Source organism: Drosophila bipectinata, chromosome XL, assembly GCF_030179905.1.
Source record: "Drosophila bipectinata strain 14024-0381.07 chromosome XL, DbipHiC1v2, whole genome shotgun sequence".
Taxonomy (NCBI): Eukaryota; Metazoa; Arthropoda; class Insecta; order Diptera; family Drosophilidae; genus Drosophila; species Drosophila bipectinata.
In genome coordinates this window covers 1,853,580-1,873,918 of record NC_091734.1, presented here as the reverse complement: position 1 = coordinate 1,873,918, position 20,339 = coordinate 1,853,580, and the positions used below count along the sequence as shown (strand labels likewise).

At 43.9% G+C, this 20,339-nt stretch overlaps 5 protein-coding genes across 11 annotated transcripts in view; 4 read left to right on the top strand and 1 right to left on the bottom strand.

Moving 5' to 3' along the window:
- Positions 1–18: 18 nt before the first annotated feature.
- Alg14 (ALG14, UDP-N-acetylglucosaminyltransferase subunit) lies at positions 19–672 on the top strand. The gene has a single exon (XM_017241313.3). It carries the CDS (start codon positions 90–92, stop codon positions 642–644), a length of 555 nt encoding a protein of 184 aa, XP_017096802.2. The 5' UTR covers positions 19–89; the 3' UTR covers positions 645–672.
- A 36-nt stretch (positions 673–708) lies between these two features.
- mh (maternal haploid) lies at positions 709–4,725 on the bottom strand. Of its 6 annotated transcripts, XM_070282432.1 has the most exons (8): positions 4,641–4,725; positions 3,773–3,852; positions 3,695–3,710; positions 3,264–3,626; positions 3,029–3,181; positions 2,651–2,974; positions 1,163–2,591; positions 709–1,101 (listed from the first exon to the last, which is right to left on the bottom strand). In XM_070282432.1, the coding sequence occupies exons 4-8, from the start codon at positions 3,354–3,356 to the stop codon at positions 788–790; spliced, it is 2,313 nt and encodes a 770-aa protein (XP_070138533.1). In that variant the 5' UTR covers positions 3,357–3,626; positions 3,695–3,710; positions 3,773–3,852; positions 4,641–4,725; the 3' UTR covers positions 709–787. The 6 variants fall into 6 exon arrangements, with proteins under 6 accessions (XP_070138533.1, XP_070138539.1, XP_070138526.1 ...); XM_070282438.1 differs by lacking the exon at positions 3,695–3,710; XM_070282425.1 differs by lacking the exon at positions 4,641–4,725 and having other exon boundaries at positions 3,773–3,941.
- A 1,259-nt stretch (positions 4,726–5,984) lies between these two features.
- LOC138926595 (uncharacterized) lies at positions 5,985–11,709 on the top strand. The gene is made up of 4 exons (XM_070281306.1): positions 5,985–6,282; positions 6,348–6,405; positions 8,315–11,019; positions 11,076–11,709. Exons 1-4 carry the CDS (start codon positions 6,061–6,063, stop codon positions 11,280–11,282), a joined length of 3,192 nt encoding a protein of 1,063 aa, XP_070137407.1. The 5' UTR covers positions 5,985–6,060; the 3' UTR covers positions 11,283–11,709.
- A 424-nt stretch (positions 11,710–12,133) lies between these two features.
- On the top strand, positions 12,134–16,567 carry LOC108124404 (arginine/serine-rich coiled-coil protein 2). 2 transcript variants are annotated; one of them, XM_017240085.3, is made up of 4 exons: positions 12,136–12,274; positions 12,650–12,994; positions 14,719–14,946; positions 15,016–16,567. In XM_017240085.3, the coding sequence occupies exons 1-4, from the start codon at positions 12,212–12,214 to the stop codon at positions 16,192–16,194; spliced, it is 1,815 nt and encodes a 604-aa protein (XP_017095574.2). In that variant the 5' UTR covers positions 12,136–12,211; the 3' UTR covers positions 16,195–16,567. The 2 variants fall into 2 exon arrangements, with proteins under 2 accessions (XP_017095656.2, XP_017095574.2); XM_017240167.3 differs by lacking the exon at positions 12,650–12,994 and having other exon boundaries at positions 12,134–12,274; positions 15,016–16,562.
- A 367-nt stretch (positions 16,568–16,934) lies between these two features.
- The window catches only part of Gmap (Golgi microtubule-associated protein), a 28,254-nt gene continuing 24,849 nt past the window's right edge, over positions 16,935–20,339 (top strand). The window contains exons 1-2 of the mRNA XM_043210111.2: positions 16,935–17,306; positions 17,399–17,497. Coding sequence (XP_043066046.1) covers positions 17,103–17,306; positions 17,399–17,497 — 303 coding nt within the window. The 5' untranslated portion in view covers positions 16,935–17,102. The remainder of the gene's footprint in view (positions 17,307–17,398; positions 17,498–20,339) is intronic.

Here is a 20,339-nt window from a genome sequence, read left to right as displayed (position 1 = left end):
TTTGTCAGCACGATAAGCACTCCGATAAGGTTGGCAGCACTGGCAACCGGTCAAAATATAAACAATAGCTTTAAGTTCTGGACAAGATCATGACCTATGTGATTCTGGGCTCCGGTGGCCACACGGCTGAGATGGGTCGCCTGACTAAGGCACTGCTGAAGCAGAAGGACCCTACCAAGGTGGCCTGCTACATGCCGATCCGCTTCATCCTGGCCAGTAGCGATTCCACATCGGAGGAGTATCTGCGGCAGCTATTGCCGAAAGTAGCCGCCAAGGCGGAGTTCATCAAAGTACCGCGCAGCCGCAGCGTGGGCCAGTCCTGGCTAACCAGCATCTTCACCACTCTGTGGGCTCTGCTCTGGAGCTGCTACTTGGTGTGGCGGGATCGTCCGCAGCTGATCCTCTGCAACGGACCCGGCACCTGTGTCCCCTTCTGCTATGCTGCTCACCTGTTGCGCACCCTCGGCCGCCTCCCCTCCAACTCTAGAATCATATTTGTGGAGAGTTTCTGTCGCGTGGAATCGCTATCCCTGAGTGGCCGCCTCCTCCTGCCGCTGGCGGATCTCTTTGTGGTCCACTGGCCGATGTTGGCCCAACGATATAAGCACAAGAGCAACCTGCGCTACTTTGGCCGTATCTTGTAATTGAATAAACGCATTTTTTTTTATATATTAACGATTTAAATGAAAAATTTCTTTAAATTAAACAAAAAAAAAGGAAATAATGGCTTGCTGCCGCTTCTTGGCATAGTGGAATGGAATGGATAACCTAAATCTAAAGCTTAATCTTAACGCTTCTGCTTGCCTGGGCAGACGGTACGGTGGGCCTCAAGCTGGTGGCCTAGGAACTCGCCACCGCAACGGGGGCACTGGACCGTCACCTTGAAGAGACCGCGCTGGCGGAGCTGGCGCGGAGTCAGTGGTTCCACCGTATTCTTCTTAGTCATCGAAGTTTCAGCCACGTCGCTGGAGTCGCTCAAGTCCAAGGCGGCAACCTCTTCAGCGGTGTATCCGTATTCCTGGAGCTTCTTACGGGTCGATTGGCCGGAAGATGAGCGAGTATTGGTAGTGGATGTCTTTGAGGCACGAGTTGAAGTGGAAGCTGGATAGGATTAGGCCAAGGATGAGAGAGGAAATTCAAGAAAAGGAGAGCAAGCTCTTACCAAAGGATGTGGAAGCACCGCCTGCGGTGGATGACTTCTTTCCCTTGGATCCTCCAGCGATGTTCTTTGGCTTGAAGGATGGCGGCTCGACGCTAACTTTGATGCTGCAGCCGTCCAGGTGATTGCCCAGCTGACCACGCTGGAGCCTCTCAAAGCAAATGGGACAGGACACAATTTCCCCGGATGCGTCTCCCGAGTTCTGATGCCCGACCGCCTGGACATCGTTCTGGGTGTGGAAGTCGCGCAATAGGGTATCCTCCCCAAAGAAATCATCAATCAGTGACTGATCGGCCAGTTCGGCGGCCGCGTCCATGCTCTGATCCTTCATTTTGTCCAAATTCTCATCGTACTCGTTATCGATCATAACGATATCATCTTCGTCGAACTGTGCTGACTCGTCTAGCATCACCTCGCGCTTGATCTGTGCCATCAGCTCCTGGCTGGCCAGCAACTCCGGGTCGGGCGAAACGACCGCACCATCGGCTTCGTCGTCGCTGTCTAGCACTTCAATCATTGGAATTGTCGCCTCACCGATTTGTAAATCATCATCGAAGCTCTCCCAAGAGATGATCGGCTCGTCATTTTCCATTGTACGACGACGCTTGGCTGGCGGCTCCTTCTGGGCGCCAGAGTTCTGTTCGACGCGGCGCAGCCAACGCTCGCGAGGATGCGGAGTAGACGATACGTTCGGTTCTCCAGTTATATCAATGACAGCGCCAGAGTCTTTGCTGGTACTCATTTGGTAGCCCACTCCAGTCATTGCGGCGCCACCATTGCGCTCGTTCTCCTTGTCTGGCCCAGTGCCCTTGGTCAAGTCACCAAAGCTCATGATGTTGGCTCCGCGATTCACCGATCCGCTTGATCCCCCAGCCCCGGCAAACGGTGCTGTCGACGGGCCCGGGTAGGATGTGGGTGGCACGGCGGCGGCCAAGCCCGTTAGCATGGGTGCTGCAGCACCTACAGATCCCCGATTGTTGGTCAATCCTGCAGAGGTTGAGGCACCCGAAGGATTAACCGTCTTCCTTCCCAGCCACCCATCGAGAGGGGATTTTTCCTGCACTGGCTTTGGCCCCTTCAGGATCTTCTCTTTTGTAGATGGGTTCTTGCCGTTTTCCGGACCACTTATCTTCTGGAAAGTGCCGCCGCAATCGCGCTGATGCTTCTCCCACCACTGATCATATGGACCTGGCGCACGGTTGGTGCTGCGCCGAACCCAGCCCTGGAAGGGCGCATGATTCTGACAGATGCCCGTGCAGCGCCAAACATGGGTGCGGTAGGCGGCCACTTCATCGTGAAAGGAGTGGTAGACGGTGATGTTGGTTCCGGCCGTCTGGTTGATCAAACCCATGATGCGCTTGAAGTTCGGGCCATGCCCGCCGTTGCCTTCACGGATATTCAGGACGAAGCAGTAGGCATGAATCATCTCGTGCTGCAATGATATCGAAATAAGCACCACTCCTTCATGCCAGGGGACCAGGGTCAACTCACCAATAGCGTCTCTACGAGATCCTTGCGCGGACGCAACTTGAGCAGAGGCTCGCTCAGGCGGATGGTTATCTCCTTGATATGGAAATTGCCACGTTGGTAGCAAATACCGGCACAGGTTGTCATGCGCTTGCTCCACTCCAGGCACACGCCGCCCAGGCGCTTCTGGAAGAATTTCTCGTCGAATCGCAGGAACATGGCGTATATATCTGGTGTGGGATCAATCAGCTCCCACTCGGGATGAACGAGATTTTGGGTCTGGTTGAGAAATTCGTTATGTTGAGCTTGAACTCCACGCCCGGGAGCAATGGCTTTGGAAGTGCTGGCCTGGGAAGAGGACGAGCAATTAGATGTTTCTATGATATTGCAGCCATCACTAACCTGGGGGGGCTTGGGATAAACCCAACGTAAGTCTTCATCTTGATCTTTCGGGCGGCTCAAGACCGAACGCCCTTTGTTGTATATTTTGGCTTTCTCCTCCTGCTTGTTGATCTCGGCCTGGAGCTTCAGTGCCATCTGATAGTCTTCGTAATCCTGTGAAACACATAGAACCGATTACCACGAAATATAAACAAATGACGACTTCGATCTCCAAAAGGTTTCTAAGACGCATTACTTTTTCGCCACTGGAAGCCGGCTCATCTGACTCTTCGGCGTCCAGCTCCTGTTGCAATCTGAGAGCGTACAAATAGTCCGCATCGTATGACATATTTGCTCCAAATGAGCCGGGTAAACAAACGCGGCTTCCAACAGCCCCGTCAGCTCTTCAAATCGATCAAAACAAGACGAAATTGGCGCTACTCGACCGCAGTATGACCGTTTTTCAATTTACAAAAAAATACCACTATACCAAAAAAAAAGGGAAATTTCTCTTCCACCGTTACGATTAATACCAACTATCGGGTAATATTAATTTATTTCCCTTCGCAATTAATACTGTTAGTTGTCTTTTTCGTTCTAAAAGATTGTTAATATTTTACTGAAATTTTTAAAGACAGTATTGTTTTTAGATGTTTTTTTTAATAATTAATAGAGATAATAACTTACTCTTTATGGGTTAATACTGGTTATACATGCAATGATTTAAAAAAAAAAAGAAAATAATAGAAATGTTTGGGTACATACCATTTCCATTATAATTTTGTTTAATTTTCTCCACCTAGCTTCTCGAGGATACTTTTACTTTTTCTTCAGATCAAAACTGTCTATAAATTATTTTAATAAAGTGATTTATTATTTAGGTGCAATAATTATTTTCTAACACGATCGTTACTGTTTGAACTCTAGAATAGCTTTGGAATAATGAAGCCTTATGTCTTGAAAAACAGATTTCTCAACGCCATCTAGTTTAACTTAATTTTCTTTTTTCATCCATACATACAAATACATAGAAATAAATATATACATATATATGAGATAATAAATCCTCATCTTGTTTTACTCCATTTTCTTTTTTTATCCATACACCCACATACTTACATGTGTATGTATGTATGGATGCTTTATTATTGTATTTCTAGATTCTAAAATTTAAACCTCGTGTCCAATTTTTTTTTTCTTTTATTTAGCTAAAACAAGCACTTGATTTAATATTCCTACTAAATTATAGACCTGCTAAGAACCAAAAACACATTTTTCACGATTTAAAATAGAATCATCTCCAATCATTTTTCACAAATACATTCATGTACTTTCACAGACACACTTTTTCTAATATTCGTTTTTTTTTCTTTTAATTTTAGAAGTAACTTTCGATTTAGCGCCAATTTACAGAAGCATCCATCTAGAGGATTACCCTTCTTGGAAGCACCGTTCTGGAGAAGCACATTTCCATTGGAGGACGCTTCCAAAAGAGCATCCCAAGAGCATCATCCTATCCAACTAAATAATCACTCTTTTTTCGCTAATTTTTTCATTAAAATTGCACTGCTTTTCCTTATTTATGTTTATAATTTGTATAATCTTCATTCACTCTTAGTAGAAAAACACTTACCCAATATTTAAATTATAGTTTGGTTTTAACGGAAATTTTTGTCCGGCTGCCCGGAAAAGAGACTTATTCCAATGAACACTTCTTTGCTAATGACGGCTATAAACGCTACACTTGGACAAAATTCTTGAATCTAATGACTAATACAATTTTGACGCGTTTTCTTGGACTTTTGAGCTTTCCGACGATATGGCAGCTCTTCTTCTAGCTCTTTTACTAGTGTTAGTAAATTGCGCCTTTTTCTCATCCTTCTTTCTACTACCTTCCTTCTAGCAACGATTTTTGTATGTGTGTATGTATGTGCGCATGCGCAACTTTTCTGTCTTTTCTGTATGGACCAATCGTGGCCCACCATTTTAGACCATTTTTTATGGTTCTCTTCCATCATTTTTATCGCCTCTCTTGCTCTATTCAAGAAGGCCATTTCATGATCCGTTTTCGCTCTACATATATATGTATGTATGAACAGATATGTATGTATGTGTTTGTGCAAGCGAAAAGAAACGATTTTCAATATTTGCAAAACATTTGTTTACATCTTTAATTATAAAGTCTGCTCTCTAAAACAAAGGCTCTTACTAGTTATTAACTAGTTCTATATTAAATAATTCCCGTAAGTTTCCCTCTTCTAGTGCTTTTGATAAATGCAACTACCGTTATTGCTTTTGCGCATGCGCGCATGCTTTTTTTGAGAAAATCGACAAAACTTCAATGAAAATCAATTAGAAAACGGCTAAATTAATTAAAAATGTAACTATTTAGTAGCAATATGAACTTTTAAGTTAGAAAACCATCTAAAATTAATGATTTTCCATGTGATTCCTAAGGCATGCTCCTGAAAACGTGGCTCAAGGTCATAATTTGGCCAAGTTTCTTGTCCCCTCGTGGTTTCTTGATTTATGAGTTTGCTGTTTTTAAGGAAATTATGTAAAATAATAGATAGATTAAACTATTTATTGATTTCTTGAAGTTTTCACCTAAAAAGGTGTTTTTTTCTTCTTTTCTTTACTTTTCCCGCTCAAAAACCATCATCCATCCCTTTCCCTTAGTAACTGTAATACATTCTACAATAAATCATATTTTAAAAAGCCTTATTTATTTAAATATTCTTTAATTAGAACATTTTCATTAAATCAGAAAAAAAAAACAATCCATTTTGTGTCTTTTTTTTTTCTCTTTCTTTTTTCTCTTCTCCTTTTCTTGCCATGGAGTGGCAGCGCTGCCCGTTCTGGCCATCTCTCTTGCTCTTTGGAGCCCTTAAGGAAGATAATACCTTGCGTCCCCCTCTAATGTGCTGCCAATATTCCCGCAGGCCGGCCAAGAGCTCATTCGTCGTCCAAGCTTCGGGCTGTCCAGTAGTGTCGTCTCGTGGGTGGTGTGCCACAGTGTTTGAGTCTTAGAAGTGTCAGTGATCGGTGCCATTATGAAGTACGTGACGAAACGCCAACGAAATCGCAAGAAAAACAATGAAATTGTCTACCAGCGTCCGGACCAGACCGGAACCGGTGATCCGGAAGTGCCAACGAAAGCGGAAAATCCGGAGGATCCGGAGCATGTGAGTGCCGATGAAATGGACGAGGAAAAGGACCAGGCTACCAGTTTGCCAGTACCTTTTTTGGGTTTGGAGTTCACAGCCACACGGAATGTAAGTTATAGAATATATATATTCTATTGTGGATCCTGATCCTAATCCCCTAATCCTGCCCTCAGCCCTTGAAATCGAAGAAATTTGTGGTCACCAGGTCGCTGGCGCTCCAAACAACTGGCGGTAAGTCGAAAATAATTATCATACGGGGCAGTATATATATATATAGAAGGGATTGGGGTATGGGATCGTCTGTCCGGCGGCATAAACAAAAAAAAAACGCACTCAACTTGATAAACAAAACCAGAAGACAAGCTCTGGACATTGAACCCCCTCCCTCATACCTGCTGACCAGGGGGGAAAAGTGCTTTCCACGTGAAATTATAGCCAAAGCAATCCAATCTCAATAATCCAATCCAAAATCAAAACAAAAACCCCCTTTCCAGTTCTGTTGGAATTCTAAAAATTATTATCACATTGTTTGCTCTCTTATTCTAATTCTAATTCTTTAGAAAAGATTTTCATAAAAAAAGACAAGAATTTTTCCCTTTAAGAGGACGCTACTTTTTGGCGCCTCTTTTGTGCTTTCATCCTGGCCCACATTAGTTGTCTCGCTCTGTTAGCTGCCGTTTCCTATTCTGCCCACACATGCACACACTTACACACACACCCCTTTTAGTGTTGGTTAGTGGGCTAAAATGTTGCAGGTCAGTGTTGGTCACAGGTCGCGCACGCGCTTTTCGTTCTTTTCGGTTCCGGCCTTTGACGAGAAGGGTTGGTTCCTTGGTCTTCGCTTCTGAACCTTTTTTTTTGGTCTTGAAAAGTCAAAAAAGTTTAGATTCCAGGTAATATACCATAAAATTCATAATATTCAGTGCAAAATATAAGTGAAAAGTGAAATATATTATAATAGTTTAGGAAAGATTAGCCTTCAAGAATCTGTTGTTAGATTTTTGTGCTTTTTTTTTGCCATTCATCCACGTGGTTTTTTGGAAGAAAGTAATTTTAGCTTTTTCATTTTATTTTCTAAAAGTTTTCAAGACAAAAAACCCTTGTTTTCTTTCCATAAAAGTTATTTTATAAAAAGAATAAGGCTTATCAAGACATTAATTAAATGAGAGGTTTCTTTTTTAATAATTTGTGAGTGACCTTTTGTGCAGGAAAAATTTTCAGCGGCCATTTTTCTCGGCCGCCATTTTTTTCCGCCGCCATTTTTTTTATTTCCGGAAGAAGAACACGTGTGTGTTTTAGCTTCCACGTGGTTAGATGTTTTTAATTTTTATTTTTTTTTGGTTTTAAATTTAAAACAATAATATATTTTTAAAATATTGAATCTTTTTTAAAAATTTGAGGTTATTCCTTCTGATTTCTTTCTTTTTATCCACATCAAGTGTATTTCCAGAAAAGTTATTTTTTTACAAAAAGAAATAGGAAACTGCTGCTGCTTTCTTTGGAAAGATATAAACATATATGTATATATATGTATATATATGTAAAAATATGAAAAAAGACAATGAAAAGGTAAAATGATGCACTGAATTGAGAATAAATTCCGAATGATATAATTTATTGTTTTTAATCCAAATCATAACATTGTCGATTGTTTACCAATTCATCGGGTTTCTGGGTTAAGTGCCATATCACATGTCTTACAAAAAAAAAAATAAATAAATAAATAAATCATAAACAAAACTGTCATTTGAATTAACCAAAGCACCATTTGAATATGAATTTTTTTTTATTTTAAGGACTATATTTTATAGATTTTAGATCTAGATGTATGCTTTTAAGGTCTTGGAGCAAGGACCTACCATTATACTCATTTTTAGCTAACCATTAACCTTAATTTAAGCCATATTTCACCTTTTTTTTGGTCATTTCTTCATCTTGAAATGCTTTAAATACTAATATTTATAGTCTATCCTAACTAGATCCATATAGCACCTTGAAAGAATGACTTTGGCTTAAATATATCTCACCTCTGACACCCATTATAAATAATCTCCTTAAAAAGAAAGCCATTCATTTGGGTTTTGGGGCCATATCTATATCTATATATCCATTATGGTAATCCATTCCATCATCCATATAGGTTTTCGGCGCCAGAGCAGTGTCCCGGTGCACAACTTCAGGAATTACAGCACCACTTCCAGTTACATCGGAACCACCACCACCACCACCACCTCCACCACCACCCGTTGCTACTCGGTGCAGACCATAGAGAGCGCGGTGGCAGCGAAGGAGCTCATGCAGCACTACTGCCACCACAGCAATCCGCTAACACTGGGAAATTTTATGGATCTGAAGGGATTCCAGACTGCTAACAGAAATCGTCGCAAAGCTCACTCCGAGGTGAAGGACCCCCCCAAGTCCAAGATAAAGAAGAAGTCGGTGGAGAGTCAGCCCGAAGAGTATTCCACTCCATCGACTAGTTCGGTCACTCCATCCAACTCCAACTCGAATTCAGGCTCTCTCCTGGAGGAGCCGGCCATGGACTCCACTCCAGGGCCATCGCATCATCCAGTGAACGGGCACGATCCACCAGAGACCACTCCTATCGAGACCTTGGCCATCCATGATGCTAGTCTAGATATCGGTCCAGTGGTGCCCATTGCTGGCCTGGATGAGGCCAAGCGTCGCGCTATCAGGCGTGATATTGGCGAAGCTATTGGCGCTCTTGTTGGCGGCACAATTCTTGAGATTCCGTCCCTAGAACCCGGGAACACTCCATTCCATCTGAGCTTCCTGGACGGATGGTTGCACGGAACAGGTATATGCTTTGCAAAACCCGAGGACAGTGACGATGAGTTCGAGGTGGATGAGAACGCCCCGTTGAAGCCGATCGGGTACGAGGCCAGGATGCGGCGTATCAAGAGCGGTGGCCCCAGTCCTCGGGAAAGAGCCGCAGAGCGGTCCCGAATCACCTTCGGCACCGTGGAGTGGCTGGGCCACTCGGATGCCCCCCAGCTGAGCATTGCGGATGGGGTGCGGCGCATCATTTTTCGTGCCCCATTCAACCCGGACAGTAACCGTGATTATCCCGGCCATTGGTTGCCCAGCATCTGGAGTGTCGACGAGGAGGTGGTTCGCCTCTGCATGGGCGATGATGTCTCCATCTGGCCCGAGATCCACACCAATTTGATTCCACCGCAGCAGCGGAAGCGTTACAAAGCCCTAGCGCGCCAGAACGCTTCCAGACATCCTGATGTGGTGCCCCGAAACCACTCTTCGTCCTTCCACCCGCAACAGCGACATCAGCAGAAGAAGAAGATCCAGAAGAAGCCGCAACACTATCCAAAGCAGCAACTGCAACATGTCTCCGAGTCGCAGCTGCAACAGGTATCCGAGTCCCAGCTGAAACATGTATCCGAGTTGCAGCTGAAACATTTTAATCAGCCGGAGGAGCAGCGTCCAGTCCAGTTACAGGAGCAGCATATGACCCATCATCAGCATCAGCATCAGTTGGAGGTGGATCCACATGTCCAGCAGCAACTACAAGCCTTGTGGCAGCAGCAGATAGCCCAACAGCATCAGCAGAATAATCATTGGATGCCACCGAATGCTCCGAGTCTGCCGAATCACCAGCAGCAAGCGTTTCTCCAGGCGGCCAACTTGCCACCGGACCATTTTCAGGCTATCATGCAGCAGCAGCACTTGCAACACATGCAGGCTATCTATCAGCAGGAGCAACAGCAGCAGTTGCAACATATCCAGGCTATCCGCCAGCAGGAGCAACAGCAGCAGTTGCAACACATGCAGGCCAACTATCTGCAGGAACAGCAGCAGCAGGAGTTGCACAAGTTGCAAGAGCAGCACAAACAGCAGCAGCAGCAGATGCTACAGCAGCACCAGCATCAGCAGCAGCAATTGTTGCAACAGCAACGGCAACAGCAACAGCAGCAGCAACACTTGATGCAACAGCAGCTTAATCAGCATCTCCAGCAGCCAATCATCAACATGCAACAGCAGCATCCGATACATCACCAGGTACAGCATCCGGTCCAGGTTCAGGTACAGCAGCAGATGCATTTCCCGGTACCGGTGCCGATGCAGATCCCGGTACAGGTGCCGATGCAGACCCCGGTACAGGTGCCGATGCAGCTCCCGGTACAGCAGCCGATCCAACATCCTGTACAGGTGCCGATCCAACATCCTGTACAGCAGCCAATGCAGCCCCCGGTACTGGTGCCGATGCAGCTCCCGGTACAGGTGCCGATCCAGCCTCCGGTTCAGCCCCCGATCCAGCAACCGATCCAGCCCCCGCTAGAACAACCACCGGAGAATCTGCCGCCGCCCCAATCTTCGCAAGAGGAGCCACAAGCATCCTCATCGCAGTCACAGCCTAATCATCCCTCGCCGAGCCGCTTCCACCGCAAATCCGACAACTTCAACGGCTGGAAGAAGTGGATGGATGATGCCTGCCATGCGTGGAACGTAGAAGTCTTCCCGGACGACCTCTCCCAGGAGATTCTGGACGGTGTCCGGATGTACGCCATTCATGGCGAAAAATTCTTTGACATGCCGATGGGTAAACGCTACAAGGCCACCCTGGAGCCTATTGGGCCAGTGGCTACTCGGCCCATCGGTGGCCGATGCTCAAGATTGGGCCAGAATCGGCAGGCTTTGCGCTCCAAGCTGAAGTTCCAGCATCCCAAGGTCAAGTACACGCCTTCGCCATATCGCCTGTCTGGTCGTATGGAGATTCGTCCTCCTGGAACTCGTCCACGAAATACTTGGTACGGTCATCCGAATACTTTCTATACCAAGGCTCAGGTGATACGTATACGCAAATATCAGGTGAATAATTATTATTATTATATTATTATTTATTTATTATCCTTTCTTCCCTTTAGAAAAAGAAGAAATCGGGAGCCAAAGCCAACCATTCGGGCGAAGACGGCGCTTCAGGATCAGGAAGTGGATCAGGCAACAACAGTGGAGCAACTGGCTCCTCCAGCGAATCGGGGGAAAATGAAGAGACCTCGCCAAAGGAGGATTTCCAGCTCAGCAAGGCCAACTTCCCGCCACTCCCGCCGCCAAATCAGAAGCGCAAGGACTAATCCCAAAACCGACTTAATCATATTTTAAACTCCAAAAGATATATCCCATATTCGAGACCATAAATCAAGCATTAAATAATGTTTGAATTTGAAACCACAGAAGAAAGAAACTACAAACCAAGAAGAAACTACAAGCTAAGAGGACATACCAAGAAAAAAAAACCCAAAAAAATAAAAAAAAAAAATTAACGAAGAAATATGTGCCCTTAGGTCGATTTAAAAAAAATCGCCAATAATAATTAGTGCCTTTAGATCTAACACTTTTCATTTATTATTTTTAATTTTTAAATCAAACCAGAAAAAAAATTTATTTTCATAATTTATACTCAATTTATACCCATTTTTATTTTCAAAATTATTTTCCAAGTTTTTATAAAATTTTTTGTAACCATTTTAAATACCGAAAAACTAATTCATTTATTTCAATTTTTATCACCATTTTAATATTTTTGTAATCCGAAGAATTCTCAGAATAAAGAACATTTATTTCAACAAAATTATCATGTATTATTTAAATTTAGAAAATGATTTAAAGCTTACAAACATTTCAAATCAAGATGAGAATTGCTAACCAGCAAAACAGTGCTGGAAAATGTTCAATTATATTGAAACTATCGCTGGACGGGAAATTAATCAGTATTTTTTGAGAATGGAGAGAATATAGTCAGAGAATTCCATAAAAAAAATGTATTTGTAGAACCCTATTACTATCCGGAAGTGCCGGAATTTAAATATGGCGCCATTGTCAATTGTCTGGCATGTATGTGTACCAAAAATACCAAAAATACCAGAAAATATATTTCCCAAAAGTATCGATATTCTAGCGGTGGGCAAATATCGACACAAATAACCATTTTGGACCATCTCTAGTTGCGAGCAATTTATTATAATTTTTTTTTCGGCCCCGGACGCATTTTGTCGTCGAAAAAATGGAGGCGCTGGTCAATTACAGCAGCGAGGAGGACCAGGACGAAGCTGGCTACCAAATTCGGGTAAATATTCCAACGCCGTAGCACCGGAGCAGGTCAAAACTACAGTAATAATAACCAGATATCTTGCCATGCGATTTCTTCGCATTTTGTGTACACATTCTTGGTTTTTTTTTTTTTTTCTTCTCATTTTGGCAGTGGCGTGCGGGCGCCCTTTTCCTTTTTTTTTCTGTCCAACCATGTGTGTGAGAGTGCGTGAGTGTGTTTGTGGTGTATGCAAGTGTGGAGCTCCTTCATCCTAGTCCTCAAGCCCCCCCAAGCTATCCAATACCCCCGAAAAAAAAAGTTTTATTATTTACAATTAGTTGTAATGCTAGAGCTTTAGAAAAATAATGCGAATTTGCTGTTTCTGAATAGTTGCAAAAAAAATTCCCCTAGGCACCACAACAACAACAGCAACAGCAACTGAAAAGGGCCAAAAAGAATAACAACAATGACTTGAGCAGCGATGCTGATGGCGATGCCAGCAGAGACAGCGGTAGCGCCAGTAGCCCGCCTCATAAAACCAAAAATTTTGGATTTAAAACCAAACATAATAGACCCATCCAACAACAACAACAACAACAACAGCAGGAAGAACAACAACAACAACAATCGCAGCATAATCAGCACCAACACCAACAGTACCGCAACAATAACAATTCTCCACTGTTGCAACAATTGCAATTGCAACAACATCACAGGAGCAGCAGCAGTTGCAGCAGCCGCATCCGTATAGATGAGGTAAATCTCAATCCATTTCCAAATCGGAATGTTCCGGCCCCAAATCGATATTGTCCTCTATATATATACATATATATCTCTATCCTAACCATTGTTTGTATGTGGTGTATGTTGTGTGTGTGTGTGTATGTGTGCTAAATATGTGCGGTGGTTTTTGTTTTGTTGTCTTTTTATGGGTTGGAGCCCGTTTAGCCCCCCAGTGGCAGTGCCCCAGCTAGTGCCATCTCTCATCTCATCCTTTCATGGACCATGTGCCTTGTGTGCCACCACTGTGTGCTTTATGCTCCATCATTATGCCATGCATTTACTGTCACTGCAGCTGTTCCTGCCCGCATCCGTTCTATACACTTGCGGACAATGCGATAGCAACAGAAATCAATAAAACACCCATCTTGCCAGCCAGCCTGCCAGTTAGTCTGCCACTCTGCCATTCAATGCCACTTTCGGGCTTTAAAAATTCACATCTCGAGGAATGAGGAATGAATTTTAGAGTGCCACAGTGCCGCAGTGTGTCTCTTTGGGGTGTCTCTGCCCCACAAATCAATATTTTATGTAGGCCATCCTAGTTTGGTTATGCCAAATTATTAATTATAAGGATACACAAGAGGCGTGTGCCTACTTAAGGTAAACAGGACTAAACTTTAAAGTCCAATAAAGGTAAAAAGTTTCAAAAAAAATAAATAAAAACTTTTATTTTTAATTTATCGATAACATTCCCATTTTATCGATCATCTCTGCGCTCCAGCCCTTAAAAAAGAAAACAGTATTTTAATATAATGTACATATGTATATCTAATACCATTACTAGGCTTATATAATCCCAGGGCCAGTCCAATATTTATACTCTGCCGGTGTACTGGAAGGTCTGTTTGGTCGGTCCGCTTGTTGTTGTTTTTGGCCTTAGATTAGTTAAGATTACAACATTTTTTATATGCCACTCTTTAAATATTTAAATCACTAAAATCTATCATTTTATTATCATTGTTGTTGTTATTAAAAAAGAGAAAACAAATTCCAAAATGACAAAATAATCGAAAAAAAAAAATCAATACCCGATTGATGATTCCGATACTCGATCGATAGTAATCGCGCGATTGCAGTGATTTCCGATTGCACCGATAGCATCGATAACTAGAGGTAACTAGGCTTGTGTGTGTCCTTGTGGCTTTTCGTGTTTGTGCTTGTGTGTCTACGTGTGTGTGTGTGTGTTTGTGTGTGTGTGTGGAATATCCAACTTCCAGGACACACACCATCCCCACCATACACGCTCACACACACACACGCGCACACTCTCGCACCAGAAGCCCCCCTGCACACCCACAAACAAACACTCACTGGTGGTGGTGGCACGAAAGAGAGAGATCGAACCGCACGAAAGTGAGTATAAAAAATAAACAAAAAAAAAACACAAAAACAAAAAAAAAAAATCAAAAATCGATCAAATAGAATTTAACAAACTCTCTAAAAAAAAAAAAGTAAATAATATCTAGGATCCAAGGAGCCAGCGAGCCCAGAAGCAGAACCATTCCCTCCCAGCTGATGGCCGGCTAACAAATACTATCCGATTATATCGATTAATACGATAGTTCCGATTAATCCTTTGTAGTCTAGCACCTAGATGATCTATCCTTTACTCGCCCGCACACGGCGACCAATTCAAGGACTCGTTTCTAATGCTCTACTCCTCGGTGGCGCGCCGCCTCCACTTCATTCTGTTGTTACAGGACTCCCATCCCAGTCGCCCGCGCCAGGAGCGTGACAGAGATCGCGAAAGAGAGCGGGACAGGGATAGAGAACGGGACAAGGACAGAGAACGGGAACGAGATCGTGACCGAGACCGTGACCGTGACCGAGACCGTGAGCGGGAACGTAACAGGGATCGCGACAAGGATCGTGAGCGGGAAAAGCGAGAGCGAGATGTGGAACGCAGCCGTGATCGGGATCACAATAAGGTAGGTATTATAGATCCTTGCAATTCCTTGATAGAAATTAATGTACTTTGGTCACACCATTTATTTCAGAGTGACCATCGCCATTATCGAACCAAAGAGAGCAGCAGCAACAGCGGACACAAAGAGCGCGAGCGTGAGCGCGACAGAGAACGGGATCGTGATCGTGATCGGGAACGCGATCGTGATCGTGAACGTGTTCGCGATCGTGACCATGATCGAGACCGTGACCGTGACCGCGATCGCCGCCGGTCGGAGAAAAGCAGTCGCCATCATCACAGCGGCAAGGACAAGGAGCAGCGCAAGGAACATCATCACAACCACGATCGCAGTCGCCGGCGTCGTGGTGACTCTCGTTCGCGCTCTGGTTCCCGTTCCCGCTCGGCCAATGACACGCCCCCCGCCTCACGTCGTCGCCACTACCGCTCCAGATCTCCCAGAGACGAACAATCTGCCGGAACGCACCGTGGTAGCGGTGGTGCTCACCTGCAGGGCAGTGGCGGAGTCACTGGTGGATCCTCGTCAGTGGCTGCCGTAGCACTGGCAGCCGCTAATGCAGCAGTTGCTGCCATGACATCAGGCTCGTCGATCGGAACAGCGTCCGGAGGCGGTGGATTGTTGGCCGGAGGAGGCGGTGGACTGGGAGGAGCGGCCACAGCTGGCGGCGGAGGACTCTTGCCGACGCCCAACTATGCACCCAAAATACCCTCGCTAATGTCCCTCGAGCTGAGCACTCCGCAGTCGGCCTTGGAAACCCCGATCCAGTTGCCCAGCTACTATAATCCTGGAATTATAAACGCCAACCGCTATGCCGAGCAGCAGCAGAAGCGCAAGCTGCTGTGGGGCTCCAAGAAGAGCGAGGACTCGGCCAACAAGTGGGGCAATGCTCACTTCTCCCAGGACTCGGACGGCAAGGTGGCCTCAAAGTTTATGCGGCTGATGGGCATCAAGAATGCCTCCGCCTCCATGGGTGGCGAAGGCGAAGCTCACAGCCAGGAAGCCGGAGGAGCTGAGGGCGCGGGCAGCAACGGCAGTGCAACCGCTGAGGGTTCAGGAGCAGCGGTCGGCGGCGGTGGAGCGCCTGGAGGAGCAGGAGCAGGAGGAGGCGCGGCAACAAACGTGCCGTCGGATGTCCAGTTGCGGCAGCGCATGTTCTCCAACATGGAGCAGCAGTACGAGATGGCGCGAGCGGCCACGCACACGATGCGTGGTGTGGGTCTAGGTTTCGGCTCCCAGCCACGTACTTTCTAAGGGGGGAGGGAAGGAGGGGGATCAGGCAGGAGCAGGAGGATCAGGCATCGGAACAGGCTGTAAATACAATGCCACCACTCAACTCATTTAGTCATGTCAAGCTGTTGCCCTTCATCCCTCAAAGTTTTGTTTGTGTTGAGCAAATGTTTTTTGATTTCCAATAAACGTTGCATGAGAAGAACGAGGATTCCATTTTCTTGTTTGAGGGGGGGATGACATCAACTAGTAGACTATTAAAATTAAATCTAAGCCTTAATTAAGAATTTACAAATATCTTATTTTTGTATCGAAGTAACTGATATTTTCTTTATTTTTGTTTTGTTTTTGACATTTAAACAATAAATTTAAACCATTACTTTATGTAATCTGGCTATTATATATTATTATTTAAGCAACAGTAAAATATATATTTTTTAAAACCAAAATATGAAAGAAAAGACTTCAAAAAAGATGTATGATTTGTTTCCTTAATTTTTTGAAATCTCTTTTAAAATAAATTACTCCGTTGTTGCTATCTTGAAGCATACATTTTTGTGTATATAATTCTTTAATTTAATTTGGAATTTAATTTGGAAAACCAAAAATCAAATTTAAATTTCAAATTTTAAAAAATTTCCCTTTAAATATCCCTAGAGATGATATTTTCTTAAGAGATGGAACTTCTTAGTACAAGTGGAATATCGTTAGAGATGACACTTATTCCAGAGATGGAACTATGTAACGAGCTCTTATTATTGTTATTGTTTTGTGCCACGCAAAAAATACCCCACAAAAACATTGGAATTCCTGAAGCAGGAAACAGAATCCCGGCTAGCCAAATAGAAAACAACATCCTTGACACCATCTAACCCACGAAACGATTGACAGAGGAGTACCGCCGCAGAGAGGGGAGAGAGCAGCTGGTGAAGATGTCGTGGCTGAACAACAGCCTCACCTCATTGAAGGGCCAGCTGACTAATTTGGCCCAGGAGGTGCTGGCCGAAACGGCAGGACCCGGCGACCCCGATTTCCAGGGAGGCCAGGACCAGGCCAAAACCGCCCTCGACCTTCTCGCCGAGACGCAGCAGCAAAAGGAACAGCTGGACATTCGCTGCGAGCAAAAGGATCGCGAGGTCAGTTCGTCCCAACCGGCACTTGTGGGATTTCCATTTGATTATTTTGCGAATTAACCGATTTTTCTGTTTTGTTCCCGTCGGGTCCCCAGATTGCAGCACTTCGCAGGGAGGTTGCCAAGCTAAAGTCGCAGAACGAAGGAGCCGTCAAGTCGTCGCCCAGCAACACATCCTCCAAAGAAGCACAACCCGTAAGTCTCCCGGGCGGGTTTCTACTAAGTTTAGGCCTAGTTGTACTGGGAAAAATGGATATACCATTTGTCCAACCATCTATGGCGCAGAATGTTTCAATTTGACAAGGTGACCAAGCAAAAATGTTCAATATTCGTTTGTTTTAATTTTTTTTTTATAAAAGATATATGTATGTTCGTATGTATTAATCTTTTAGGGTATTAGTTAACGTCTTGTTTTGCAAGGTGACTTCGTAGAGTAACGATAACTTGAGCAAACCCCTTTCGAAACAATGCTAATTGAAAGAGACATAGGCTTTGCTAGAAATTCAGAATTGCAAGGGGCAGGAGGTTGGAGGAAATTGGAAAAATTTGTTGAAAATATTTTGTTGAAACGGTTTGTTGCAGTTTAACGATGGAGAACCCATCCAGGAACGTTTTGAAGTATACCTCCTCATAATCGGTTAAAAATTGGAAGACATATAGGCATGGATAGGGGTCCAATGTGCTGGGGTCAAGGATTTTGCAGGGGAGACCCCACAAAAATGGGAAAAAATTTCGAAAAATATTTTGTGCAGAGATTTTGATGCAGATTGGTGGAGAATCGATCCACAAACCGTTAAAGGCATCCCTCTTGGGAATCGGATGAGAATTGGCAGAGTTATAGCCATAAATGTGGGCCCTATACGAAAATCCAGGATTTTGCAGGGGAGACCCCACAAAAATGGGAAAAAATTTCAAAAAATATTTTGTGGAGAGATTTAGATGCAGATTTGTGCAGAATCGATCCACAAATCGTTTAAGGTATTCCGTTTGGAAATCGGATAGGAATTGGCAGAGTTATAGCCATAAATGTGGGCCTAGTACGAAAATCCAGGATTTTGCAGGGGAGACCCCACAAAAATGGGAAAAAATTTCAAAAAATATTTTGTGGAGAGATTTAGATGCAGATTTGTGCAGAATCGATCCACAAATCGTTTAAGGTATTCCGTTTGGAAATCGGATAGGAATTGGCAGAGTTATAGCCATAAATGTGGGCCTAGTACGAAAATCCAGGATTTTGCAGGGGAGACCCCACAAAAATGGGAAAAAATTTCAAAAAATATTTTGTGGAGAGATTTAGATGCAGATTTGTGCAGAATCGATCCACAAATCGTTTAAGGTATTCCGTTTGGAAATCGGATAGGAATTGGCAGAGTTATAGCCATAAATGTGGGCCTAGTACGAAAATCCAGGATTTTGCAGGGGAGACCCCACAAAAATGGGAAAAAATTTCAAAAAATATTTTGTGGAGAGATTTAGATGCAGATTTGTGCAGAATCGATCCACAAATCGTTTAAGGTATTCCGTTTGGAAATCGGATAGGAATTGGCAGAGTTATAGCCATAAATGTGGGCCTAGTACGAAAATCCAGGATTTTGCAGGGGAGACCCCACAAAAATGGGAAAAAATTTCGAAAAATATTTTGTGGAGAGATTTAGATGCAGATTTGTGGAGAATCGATCCACAAACCGTAAAAGGCATCCCTCTTGGGAATCGGATGAGAATTGGCAGAGTTATAGCTATAAATGTGGGCCTTATACGAAAATCCAGGATTTTGCAGGGGAGACCCCACAAAAATGGGAAAAAATTTCGAAAAATATTTTGTGAAGAGATTTTGATGCAGATTGGTGGAGAATCGATCCACAAACCGTTAAAGGTATCCCTCTTGGGAATCGGATGAGAATTGGCAGAGTTATAGCTATAAATGTGGGCCTTCTAAGAAAATCCAGGATTTTGCAGGGGAGACCCCACAAAAATGGGAAAAAATTTCGAAAAATATTTTGTGGAGAGATTTAGATGCAGATTTGTGGAGAATCGATCCACAAACCGTTAAAGGCATCCCTCTTGGGAATCGGATGAGAATTGGCAGAGTTATAGCCATAAATGTGGGCCTAGTACGAAAATCCAGGATTTTGCAGGGGAGACCCCACAAAAATGGGAAAAAATTTCGAAAAATATTTTGTGGGGAGATTTTGATGCAGATTGGTGGAGAATCGATCCACAAACCGTTAAAGGCATCCCTTTTGGAAATCGGATAGGAATTGGCAGAGTTATAGCCATAAATGTGGGCCTAGTACGAAAATCCAGGATTTTGCAGGGGAGACCCCACAAAAATGGGAAAAAATTTCGAAAAATATTTTGTGGAGAGATTTAGATGCAGATTTGTGGAGAATCGATCCACAAACCGTTAAAGGCATCCCTCTTGGGAATCGGATGAGAATTGGCAGAGTTATAGCTATAAATGTGGGCCTAGTACGAAAATCCAGGATTTTGCAGGGGAGACCCCACAAAAATGGGAAAAAATTTCGAAAAATATTTTGTGGAGAGATTTAGATGCAGATTTGTGGAGAATCGATCCACAAACCGTTAAAGGCATCCCTCTTGGGAATCGGATGAGAATTGGCAGAGTTATAGCTATAAATGTGGGCCTTCTAAGAAAATCCAGGATTTTGCAGGGGAGACCCCACAAAAATGGGAAAAAATTTCGAAAAATATTTTGTGGAGAGATTTTGATGCAGATTGGTAGAGAATCGATCCACAAACCGTTAAAGGTATCCCTCTTGGGAATCGGGTGAGAGTTGGCAGAGTTATAGCCATAAATGTGGGCCTAGTACGAAAATCCAGGATTTTGCAAGGGAGACCCCACAAAAATGGGAAAAAATTTCGAAAAATATTTTGTGGAGAGATTTAGATGCAGATTTGTGGAGAATCGATCCACAAACCGTTAAAGGCATCCCTCTTGGGAATCGGATGAGAATTGGCAGAGTTATAGCTATAAATGTGGGCCTAGTACGAAAATCCAGGATTTTGCAGGGGAGAC

Bases quoted from the DNA above. Each gene is read 5' to 3' on its own strand.
- Alg14 (XM_017241313.3), top strand. From the start codon at position 90: ATGACCTATGTGATTCTGGGCTCCGGTGGCCACACGGCTGAGATGGGT.
- LOC108124404 (XM_017240085.3), top strand. From the start codon at position 12,212: ATGGAGGCGCTGGTCAATTACAGCAGCGAGGAGGACCAGGACGAAGCT. The intron at 12,275-12,649 runs GTAAATATTCCA...AAATTCCCCTAG, and splicing joins AAGCTGGCTACCAAATTCGG to GCACCACAACAACAACAGCA. The intron at 12,995-14,718 runs GTAAATCTCAAT...CTGTTGTTACAG, and splicing joins GCCGCATCCGTATAGATGAG to GACTCCCATCCCAGTCGCCC.
- LOC138926595 (XM_070281306.1), top strand. From the start codon at position 6,061: ATGAAGTACGTGACGAAACGCCAACGAAATCGCAAGAAAAACAATGAA. The intron at 6,283-6,347 runs GTAAGTTATAGA...TCCTGCCCTCAG, and splicing joins AGTTCACAGCCACACGGAAT to CCCTTGAAATCGAAGAAATT. The intron at 11,020-11,075 runs GTGAATAATTAT...TCTTCCCTTTAG, and splicing joins TACGTATACGCAAATATCAG to AAAAAGAAGAAATCGGGAGC.
- mh (XM_070282432.1), bottom strand. From the start codon at position 3,356: ATGTCATACGATGCGGACTATTTGTACGCTCTCAGATTGCAACAGGAG. The intron at 3,182-3,263 runs GTAATGCGTCTT...TGTGTTTCACAG, and splicing joins CGGCTTCCAGTGGCGAAAAA to GATTACGAAGACTATCAGAT. The intron at 1,102-1,162 runs GTAAGAGCTTGC...AATCCTATCCAG, and splicing joins CGGTGCTTCCACATCCTTTG to CTTCCACTTCAACTCGTGCC.